Here is an 11,822-nt window from a genome sequence, read left to right on the forward strand (position 1 = left end):
CTGAGAAGGCCCAGCAATCTGTGACATCACAAGAAGTCATGAATACTGAGATATCAAGATTAAGAATTAACTTTCATTTAAACTGTTAAACTGATATTTTCATCTGTAATGAAATTATATTTGAAACAAATGCAGACAAGAAGTATGTTCACTGGGGCTCTCCACTGTACATGTGTACTGTGTTAAACATCAGAGCATACCTGGTTGCTGTGGACAGAAGCGTTGCTACAGTGGGAAGAGTCTCCATTGTCCTCCGCTCCGCTACCGTTCTCCACTGTATGTCTCTTACCACGCTGCAGTCTGACAGAAACAAATTCAGCTTCTTACAGTAGACTGATTGAAGTGAATTTGCATGATCTGTGTGTAAGACTGCTGTGTTTACCTGGTCATAGCCTGGATCTTAAGGCCCTCCTCTATGCTGTGGGACAGGGCTTGTTGGTTGTTGTGTTTGCTGATGCGGGCCAACACTCTCTCCTGGTGGGCTTCATACTCGTCACGACTGGGATAAATTTTGCCTGAAATAGGATAAATACACAGAAATAGAATTCTAGGACCTTTCATAGCATTTTCACTCACAAAATTGTGAATATTCTCTGTTGGTCCAGATTTTCTGTTTAGTGGTTAAGCCTCTTTAAACCACAGTGGTTACTCACTGATCAGAGCATCAAAATTAGGGTCAGGACGCAGCGACCTCTTTGACACCAGCTTCTTACGACAGGTAGGACATTCTTTATTACTGCAAAGACATTTTCACCATCATGAGTTGAAATAATCATGCCAAAGCAACAATGAGAAATCCCATTGCTGATGAAAACATTTTAAATGCATGTTTTCTGTAGGTTTGTTTAAATCAAACGACACATGAAAAGTCAACATCTGACATACTATTTGATAAAGCTACATGTGGGTACGTTAGAACAGTTTGCAAGGACATCACAGACTTGATAAACAACACTTTTCTTACTTACTCCAGTTTAAACTCTTTTAGAGTCAAAGGCACTTTAGAAAAAGTGTCAGTCCTTGCAGGAATAAGAGGGCTGTACACTAATGAGTTAGCATTCATATTACCTTTTCACACAGAGTTGCCTCATCATCGCCGCAGTGGCGGTTTGCCCATTCTCTGCCATTGTTTGTTCACACAGTGCAAAGCAAATCTATTGTAAAGACGAATCAGTGTGTAATTCACACAGCAAGCCGGTGCTGTGGCACCTAAGGAGGAGTGGCAGTATACGTCGTCATGATGATGTGTTTTTTGACATCAGTGTCCTCCTGTTAATCTGAGCTTGTACCTGATGACTGTTAATAAGCATATGGTTGCTGTTAAAATGTGTTGTGATTGAGATCTTGACCCACCAAACGTCCTGGAAAGTGACAAAGTGGGGACATAATGACATCGTTGCCTTTAGTAAACTGGACACTCTGGACACAACTGACTCTCATACTCACAGGAGGGAGCCTGTTTTCGGGGGGATAGTTCACTGAAGTCTCGGTCTGGAGGGCTGACTGTCACAGTGACTTTTTTCAACACAAACACTTAAGGTTTTTTATTGTAAATTTATGGGAAATTAAATATCTCCGACTGAATAAGCGAAGCTCTGCTAGCAGTTTGTAATGGTGCTGCAAGAGGAAGAGCGTTTACAGGTGCCCATTCAACCACAAGACAAGAGCGTCATTACTTAAAACTGCACTTTCAAGCTGGTGGCCCTGTTGTCATATAAAAAGGTAATCCCTGCCACGCTTGAGCGACGTGCTGAGTCAGCACATGCGTATGGGAAAGCTCCTTTTGTAGACAGTAGACAACAATTTGAGGGTTCTACAGTGCTTTCAAAGTGTACTGGACATGAGGGCGCTATTTGGAGACACACGAGACATTTTATTTTTACACATCCTTAAAGCTATTACAATATATCAAACAGTTAATTTTGAACTGTTCGCTCCAGTAAATCCCCATCATTCAGTTCTTCGACAGACATTAGCTTCCTCCACTAGTGATCCAATTATGTGAGAATCACATTGATTTCTTTGATTTCTCCAGTGCTTTTAACACCATTGAGCCACTGCTGCTGGGTGTCGACACTACCATTGTCTCCTGGATTACTGACTACCTGACAGGTAGTCCCCAGTTTGTTTGTATGGGCAGTGTTCTGTCTGAGGGCCCATCAACATGGAAGCACTTCTATGTGTAAACACACATGTTTTGCATCATTTTGGCAGATTGTCTACATCAGGGGTGTCAAACTGATCCAGTAAAGGGCCATGTGGCTGCAGGTTTTCATTCCAACCAAGCAAGAACACGCCTGATTTGGATCAGCCAACCAATCAGCCAACCAAGCAAGAACACACCTGATTTGGATCAGGTGTGTTCTTGCTTGGTTGGAATGAAAATCTGCAGCCACATGGCCCTTTACTGGATCAGTTTGACACCCCTGGTCTACATGGATCCTGTAAACGCAGTGCCTGAAAACACTTTTTTGAAACTGGGTCTCAGGGTGGAAAAATCCAAAAACCGCTTCCCCGTGTTCTCTTGTGGACAGTAAATCTGCATACTTTGCGTATCGATGATGCAGAATGGCAGACTACATGCTTGTGTTCATGCCGCAGAAGATGTTGAGCCTATTAGGGTTATTAGGGCAAAATATTGTGCTCCTCTGGCACTACGCTGACTGAAAAAAGGATTATGGACAACCAACAAGCCATTTTCATCTTCTTATTGTTTTGTTCGGTTTCTAATTCTACTGTCTGTCTGTATACAGCGCGCAAGCTTTATGCGCATGCTCCGTCTCTTTTTCTCCATTTTCGGTGAATTTCAAGCGCTACTGACTACAAAACCGGGTCGTGTCACCTGCAGAAGTTTTCTGTTGACTCGGCTGTTGTTGGGTGTATAAGAGAGGGACAGGAGGGGGAGTACAGGGCACTGGTGGACAACCTAGCAGAGTAGACTTAGAGTTCTCAAGGGGTCAGGCCAGCCCGAAAAACCCAACCGGACCTGCAGGTTCCTACCTGACACCGCTGCGTGATGTTTTCACGCCTATAGCCTGGCTAGAGAAGATTTAATTCAATATTTATTTACAGCATATTTATTTATACAGGCTATTTAAAGTGTTTCAGCAGTTTGTGTTAAATCTTTTCATTTTAAATAACGTTTGATTTGAATTTTCATCTGCTGTCTGTCTGATCAGGATAACAAGTGTTTGAGGAAAACAATGCAGGCGTGCAGGGGGTCGGGTTCGGGCCAGATTCGGGGCAGGTTCGGGCAGACAATTCATGCTGGTGTGTCGGGCTGAGTCGGGTTTGGGCTTAAAAACCTGCGGGCCGGGTCAGGTTGGGTTGTAATTTTCAGGCCCGTTGAGAACTCTAAGTGGCCTGGACAGAATCACCTGTGGCTAAACATCAGCAAGACCAGAGAGATGGTGACTGATTTTAGGAAGAAGAGGACGGCTTCCCAACCTCTGCCCATTCTGGGAAAGGATGCGGTGGAGTACCTGGGTGTTACCATCAACCACACACTGGAGTGGCGATCTAACGCTGAAGCTGTTCACAAGAAGGGGATGAGCAGACTATTCTTCCTGAGGAAGCTGAGATCCTTTAACATGTGCAGCAAAATGTTGGAGAACTTTTATCAGTCTGTGGTGTTATTGCACATTCATAAGTATATGTTGGTTCTGTTATTGCACATTCATAGAAATTGTTTATTTCTTGACCAGCAGTAAAGTTGATTGTTATTGTTTATAGTATAGTTTGCACTGTGTATATACATTGTATACATCTTGCTATCTATTTATGTTATGTACAGAGTGTTTCCCTTGTCTTTCTTTTTTTCTTGCTGCTGTGACAAAATAATTTCCCAGTCTGGGATCAATAAAGTAATTCTTATCTATTCTATTCTATTCTATAAGATGGTCAAAAGAATTATCTTTTCTGATTGGTGCGACTGCACCTGAAACTCTGCCTTCCCTCAAAGGTCACCACTACTCATTTTCTTTGACATTCACTTCACTGGATTAGTTGAGCTGAGATCATCGGAGACCTGTAGAGTACTACAGGGGCAGACAGAGCCCTTTTGGTTTCCACTGACTGGTAAAACTCACCCAGATCTCAAAGCTGTGATGATACAGTCAGCGCAGAAGCGATGCAGACATTCTTTGGTTGTCATTGTGTTCTTCAACATGTCCAAACAGATAGGACACATAAGTTCACTGTGCAAGGACCTGGGTGACACTGCTATCTCCAGTCCATCTGTGATAGCCTCCTGTGCCCATATGAAAAAGAGCAAGACGAGGTGAGTAAACATGCAGATACATCTATCTGTGGACTTGTAAATAAGTGATACAGCTACAGCTTAAGGCTCTTATTGGATATGTTAGTTCCTACAAATCTCAGAACCACTGCAACTGTTGTGTGATTGATTAGTTTAAAAAACAAACAATGGCAGAACGATTTTGAAGAAACTTCTGTGATGAAGTGATGACTGACGTTATGAATCGTTACCTGTGGTGTTCTCTGAAGCTCATACAGACTCAGCTCCCAGGTCTTACTAAGGGGTTGAACCCCATTTGTCTGAACTGTCTGAGTCATCACTGCAACACTGAAACAGACAAACATTTAATTAGATTGTCTCAGAATACTGGGATGTAATGATGAACTACTGAGCATTACTGGTGGGTAGATTTCCAAAGCAAATAAAAATGGGCAGCACTTTTAATGCATCTCTACACATTTTACTTATCAACACAAACCAGGGACCCCATGCAAGACACTGGCTTGGCCATCAGCGAAAACTGGGGTTAGGTGCCTTGCTCATATGATTAAATAGAGACTTTTTTAAGGTAGTCTGGGGACTTTCTCCATGGGGACAAAAAAAACAAGCCAGTATTCATTACTGTTCAGTTTAAAATCCGACACTTTTACTAAGTCACAGGGCACCTCATGATACAATATGCGATACATGGCCCGTGATTTTGCGATATTCGATATATATTGCAAGACATTGACAAATGAGTCAACACGGTATCTTTCTAACTAAAGAAATTAAATGCCCATAAAAAATAGGTGCAGGAGTTTTCTCTTTATTCACTGCAATTTAGTGTCAGTTTTAGAGAATTTCTCTCAAATTGAGATGAAACACTGAATCAAAAGTGCATAAAGTCTTAGCATATTGCCTCTTTTACAAACACACATCTTGGCATTGTCGACAAACTTTCCAAACTTTACAAAAACAGCACAGTTCTGCAGCAGAACAACTTTTTTCAGTCTGTATATTAAATTTACACAACTATGTTAACAAATTAATGTAAAATGAAATTCACATACACACAATACAAATTTTAATGTTTTTAAAAGCTTAACAAACTTGTCTGTAAGCAAACCTTGACACATTTTAGATATTCAACTTTTGAAATCACCACAAACTTGTTTTATATAAACCTGGTACATTTCAGAGTTTACCAACTTACTCTACATAAACCTGAGAATATCTCAGTGCTTCTTAGTGACTTGTATTATGTAAACCTGTGCACATTTCAGTTCATTATCAAATATGCATGTTCTTCTTCATGAACAGCAACTGATCAGCATGCTCAGAAGTGAGCACACTTCTCTGAGCGGTGATTAGCACGGGTATGAGTCTCGTGCATCCCTCTTGTTTGTTCATGTAGGAGTTCTTTTTCCACTCATTATAAATAAACAGTATATACAGTAGTGATGGGCGGTATGCCAGTTCACAACGAATACCGGTGTATATTTTCGTTATGATATGAATTTTTAATATACTGCCATACTGGTGAATCTGATTACACAACGTTCTGAACGCTATGCTGCGCCGCACAATGCTGTTTCAGACGGGACCCTTTTCAATGTTGCGCTTCTAACAGGCATGGAGCGACTGCGAGGCATGGTGAGGGTAAACAGTGCTCTGGTGTTACGTTACGGTGAAGATGGCCAGGATACATGGTAGTTCATGACTTCATCCATGGATGTCAAGATGAGCAACTGGAAAGCCGCTGAGATCCGGGAGATCCTAGTGTCTCCTTGGCCTCTGTAGCTGTCAGCTTGTTGTTGTAGCGGCAAGCTACTAACACTCGCTACTTTCAAATTAACAGCCCCCCTGCTAGGAACCCAGTTCTAAGCTCCAATCGGGTGCAATGTAAAGCTCTATTTTGAAGACAAATTCAACCTGCTTCCTGTTAGCCGTCAGTTGCTTGAGGCAGCTAACGCAAGGCGCTCCGCAGAACACTTCCTTTAATAGTAGGGGTATAACATCGCCATGTGTCTGACTGAGGAGGCGAGAATATGGGCCACGGGCCTATAATTAAGTAAATCTATCAAGTGTCGCCACATTTCTTCTGATGCATATATTGTATGTCACTGTTCACGCCCAACTTCATGCTTCATGTCACATCACATGTTTATGCCTTACGCCTTAGGCGGCTTTTTGGGAAAGAGGGAATATCAAACCTCCCTTTTAGATAGACAGGGCGGCAGAGTGCAGCCTTTACCTTGGAGAAAATGTGCCCCCGTTTCTATCTAAAAAGGGGCCAATAATTCCTCTCTCAAACAGTAGGAAATGCTGTAAACACCTGATTATGCATGAAAAAATACGGTCATATACCGTGAAATCGTTAGAATTTTGAAAAATACTGTGATATAAATTTTTGGTCATACCGCCCAGCACTACCTTACAGAGTCATAAAGGACACGTGCTAGCTCTCACTTTTAAACTCTGTAGTGCTAGACACAGTGGACTACACCACCAAAGTCACCAAAGTCACCAATCTGCTCAGTGAAACTAACTATTAGACTCTGAGGCAGGTTCCAAATAGTAGCTACAAAAAGAAAGTTAAAGAGTGTCTGCAAAAACTGGAAAAGGACAAAGCCATTGACCGGCCATTATATTACAGACTGTACCCCAAAGAAGCCATCCCATGTATCTATGGACTCCCCAAGATACACAAGGAAGGAGCACCACTCAGACCCATCCCCAGCAAGAAAACTCAGTTACCTAGAAAATATCCAAGCACTTAACCAGTATCCATGGGTGTGATTGGCAAAGGACAAAAAAGGAGGAAAGTGTACGGCTCCACTATGTCTCTCTTTACATTTATTTTGTCCCGTTGTTGGCTTCAGCTAAGAAAGAAATAGTTCGCCCCACACATCCAAATTCTTAGAACACAGTGTTTCCCCTAGATTTTTTTGTAGCAGCTGTTCTCTAAGTCAGTAACCTAGCAACAATAGGGAGGTCCAGGGGCATCCCCACCTGGAAGAAAATTTTGAAAAATAACCCTTTAAATGGTGACTACTGGTGAGAATTTGAAAAAAGAATTTCAGTTACAGAATCTAAGACATGAGACAAAATAGTGTAGAAGCTGACATTGCAGCTTGAAAATATGTTAACCTCTTGAGCATTAGATAACTTTTTTACCATTATTTTCTTTATTATTATAGATTTTCTATGGAAACACAATCTGTTTCTGAAGTCAGTGGGTCACATGACATGGAAGCTATTGAGAGGGAAAAAAAAAACACAATTTCTGCAAAAAATTAAATACAACAAAAAGAACTGTGTCTCATTTTTACATTTTTCAGTTTACTAATACAGTTTGCTACTGGTTTGGAGTCACTGGGCCACATGACACAGGAGATTTTTTAAAAAATGCAATTATTTTGTATCAATATATTTAAGCTAAGTAATTTAATGACGGTCCCTAAATCAGTTTCCAGCAATTCAGCATGAGGTTCTGGGAGGTGAGCTAACCGTCCTCCACTGAGTGGTGCTGAAAATCCAGCAGCAGAATGCATGTAGGGGAAACACTGACACATCTGATAACCTTCTGCAACCATTGCAGGCTCTTTGGTGGAGCTCTGCTTTGAATGAAGTGTTGTCATGACAAATGAATGGACAACTTGCAGAGTGATATGAAAACAAAAAGTATCAGAGGCACAAAAAACGTCAACAGCGGTGGCTGGTCATTATGTTTACCAATAACCATCTACCCCACACAAAAAAAACAAAAACAAAACAAAACATTTCGTGATTAGAAAGAGCCTCATTTTCAGGTCGGAAGCCGGTAACACATTCCTGTCCCGCACCGCCGGCATTTCCATTCACACAGACGTCGTCTGTTCACACAGACGTCGTTTGTGTGAATGTTGTGGCTATGCTACTACCTCTGGTGTCAGATCAGGGGCGGAAAGAAACTGTCCCACTTGCACCACTATAACTTTCATATAGACGGCGAGGCGGAATATCAGTGCAAGTTTCCTGACTTGAAAAGGCAGTGTAAATGGGGCTTAAATCGACAACATGCTGCCTCATCATTTGAGAGTTGATACTACACATAGTGACAGAAAAGAAGCTCAGAAAAGCTGAATCAGACACATCTGTTCTTCATCATGGCTGTAGCATTTGTGTCCTATACATATATACTCATCACCCATGTCTTGCTGTGTAAGTCCTCTTTCTCATACATCTTAACTCACCTTACATTTAAGACTTACAGAAAATCTTAGCTTATTTTATTGCAATTGCCTTGCTCTCCTGAATATACACTTGTTTGTGAATCAATGCTGCTAAGAAATGTTTAAGCTATGACTACTGCACTGGATGCACACTATAAATTTATGTAATTTATACCATTTTCATATCAAAACTTTGTTCGCGTAAATGTGAGTTCAAGTTTATGATTAAAAACCTCGTCAAGCTTGCAGCATGAAGTGAAATCACTAAGATATTTCTTATCCCCAGGAGAAAACATGGATTTTCTTGGTTCTAAAATGACAAAAGAAGAGCAGAAAGCTAAGAGGTGTATTTTCCAAAAACAGAGCCACAGCCTCGGCCAATAGGACTGGCATTTGTCTTAAGATAACTCAAATATCTTAGGTTCAAGTGATAATTCAAACAATTGTTTTCTGCTTCTTGTCAATGCCACCTGAGACTTTAGAGTGGTGCGCTGGTTAAATTCATGAGCAAAATATGTCCAAGTCAACCTGACGGTTACCACAAACTTTGTATTGGCTATTTGTGCTTCTATTCTACCTACAGACAAACGGTGAAGACGTAAAAATAAAATGCCTTGTCTGAGTCTCAAATTTTCTCCCAGCGCTGCAGCTGTATGGCCATGCTGCCATACATGTGACAAGGAATGTGGGGTTGGTCTATATGAAACATTCTGACTAAATAAAGGCAAACTCGTATTTCCATATAAACTTAAGTAGGTCAAGAAAAACAAAGGCAACCTTGAGACGCCTTGACCAAAATGTCGATATTCTCTTCACCGCAACCATAAAATGATATCCATAAACAAAGCCTACTGAGTACCCATCGCTGACTCCAGCTACATGGCTCCCTGTTCGCTCCCGTTTGTTGGCTGTGTTTGAGTATCATTTGATATTTTTACTCGCTAACACAAGACAAAAAGTAGCTCTGCACGGACAACTGACTCTTTTAAGTTTATGGATTCCAGCTATCTATCTCTGCAATTAATAGACAGACCCCGCATAATGATTTCATGCTAAATCTGCAGGGCTGGGCTACCGCTAACTAGCTACCACAGAGCTAACTATTCTCCATAACGCTAAAATTAGAGCCAAAATAACCTCATCATTTAGACTGTGTTCAGGCTAATTTCAGAAGACAAACACGAATAGGCAGTTTCTTCGTGTCAAATTAACTATTAAAGCTCATATCTCACATACTGCGAGGGGGTCGTGAGTGTAATTTGTCTCTGAGACAGAGGGAGAAACAACAACAGAGAAAGAGCCGACGCGCCGAACTGCTGAGCTGAGCTCTGTGCTGTACCAACCCTATTTCCAGACCTTACACCGTTATAAAATAGTGTCCGAATTGTCATAATACACAAATACAGACAAAAAACCCGAATTATTCCTGACCTGCACTAAATTTTACTGTTTCTGTACTTACATTTTCAGTTGGTGGTACGAGCCGATCTAGCCAGCGCGCTTGGGCGAAGGCAATATGGCGGATGCACAAGAAGCGGTGTGGTCTGGGAAATGTATGCGCTATGCTAGAGGGGCCAGGGCTCAGTGATCAGAATGGTATGGAGGTTCGTGCTCAGACTAAATCAACAGGCAGCCTGTCTTTATATACAGCCTTCAGTATAAGATAACATTACGTGAGAAAGACACCATCTCAGCTCTGAACCAGAGCACCATGATGATAAATCACACACAGAAAGATTAATCATGCAAACCAGTGAATGCATTGCTTGGCAATGCCACGGGGGAAACAGGATGTGTTAATTAGCAGACTGAAGTGAGTGAAATAAAGTATAAGCAGAGAAGATGGGCGATCTTTGAAATATGTTACATGTTGAGTCTCTTCACTGCCCCTTTGTTAATTCTGGTTCTACTAGTGCCGCTCAGTAATAGATGTTGATCCAAGATGTAGCTTTACTAGAAGACAGTGGTTCCAGCTCTAGTGCTGTCTCTTAGAAGTTGATTATTATAAGTGCCAAAAAGAAGGCCATGATTGCGATGATGTGCATGTTTAAAACTGGTTTCGGGGAAGGTTTTTGGAAGGTCCATAAAACCGTTCTTTCACTCCACCATTACAAGTTGGCAGTTAGGAACACTGTGTCATCACTGTTAAAACATCTAGTGGGATCAAGTGGTAATAACAGTGATTAAGATCAGGTTGATTAAAATGATTGGACTGAGAGGGGAATGGCCCCTTAGCAGGGCTTTCACAGCTGACATAACCGGTAACTTATCAGACAAAGTTGTTGTAGTTCAAGTTGAAAAACGTTTTTTAGAAATTGACTTGGAAGCTTGAGGTCAACAGGAGAGTGAGACAACTGCAACTGTCTTCATCACTGCAGGTAGAGTCAGAAGATGCCTCTCCATCATCAGCAGCATCGTCATGATAGAAAATCTGTGGGTCATTTTTTAAACATGATATCACATGCATGTAACACTATGAACATCACTACATCACCACGAAACACAATATTTCATCAAAAGGTAGCAGAGATTCACACTTCAAATGAACATAACTTAGACTTAGACAACTTTATTCATCCTTTTGGGAGGTTCCCTCAAGGAAATTGAAGCTCCACATCACACACAGCACTGTTACACACATATAGAGGATCAAGAAAGGAGAGACACCAAAGTACCTGACACCCATATAAAGATATAAAACCAAATATAATATTCTATACATATACATATATATAAATATGCAAGAAATATATATACATACATATAAAAAATACATGTAAACATACATATAAAATATACATATAAGTAAATAAATAAAATAACACTGTAAGAATAGAAATATATATGTATATACATATATACACACACACAAAACTGTACACAGGTACACAGTATTTGTTATGGCTCTGTTATTATTGCGCATGGTTATTGCACATGGTTATTGCACATGGTTATTGTACGTTGTGTTCATGAACAGTCCAGCATGTCTATAGTTACAGTTGGGCAGACCTCTCCTCCCTGTCCCTCAGTCTCTCTGTGTCTCTGTTCGCTGTTCACCTGTTCACCGTCCTCCCCAGTGAGGAGTTAAACAGTTTGATGGCACAGGGGACAAAGGGTTTTTCAGTCTGTTTGTCCGGCTCTTTGGAAGGAGCAGCCTGTCGCTGAACCAGCTCCTCTGGCTGTTGATGACGGTATGCAGAGGGTGGTTGGCATTGTCCATGATGCCCCACAGTTTGTTGAGGGTTCTCCCTTCTGCCACTGACATAAGAGGGTCCAGCTTCAGGCCGACCACAGAGCCGGCCCGCCTGACCAGCTTCTCCAACCTTGAGAGGTCTGCCTTTGATGTGCTCCCGCCCCGGCACACCACA

General features: G+C 41.4%; 1 protein-coding gene across 2 annotated transcripts in view; it reads right to left on the reverse strand.

Moving 5' to 3' along the window:
• The window catches only part of rnf2 (ring finger protein 2), a 16,670-nt gene extending 6,613 nt beyond the window's left edge, over positions 1-10,057 (reverse strand). Inside the window, exons 1-6 of one of the 2 annotated variants that reach the window (XM_037083748.1) lie at positions 9,917-10,057; positions 4,489-4,585; positions 4,089-4,255; positions 654-736; positions 383-515; positions 201-300 (exon numbers count right to left, since the gene is read on the reverse strand). In XM_037083748.1, coding sequence (XP_036939643.1) covers positions 201-300; positions 383-515; positions 654-736; positions 4,089-4,255; positions 4,489-4,575 — 570 coding nt within the window. In that variant the 5' untranslated portion in view covers positions 4,576-4,585; positions 9,917-10,057. The remainder of the gene's footprint in view (positions 1-200; positions 301-382; positions 516-653; positions 737-4,088; positions 4,256-4,488; positions 4,586-9,916) is intronic. The other variant, XM_037083749.1, reaches the window with a different exon arrangement.
• Between the last annotated feature and the right edge of the window lie 1,765 nt (positions 10,058-11,822).

This window comes from Acanthopagrus latus, chromosome 21 (genome assembly GCF_904848185.1).
Source record: "Acanthopagrus latus isolate v.2019 chromosome 21, fAcaLat1.1, whole genome shotgun sequence".
NCBI lineage: Eukaryota > Metazoa > Chordata > Actinopteri > Spariformes > Sparidae > Acanthopagrus > Acanthopagrus latus.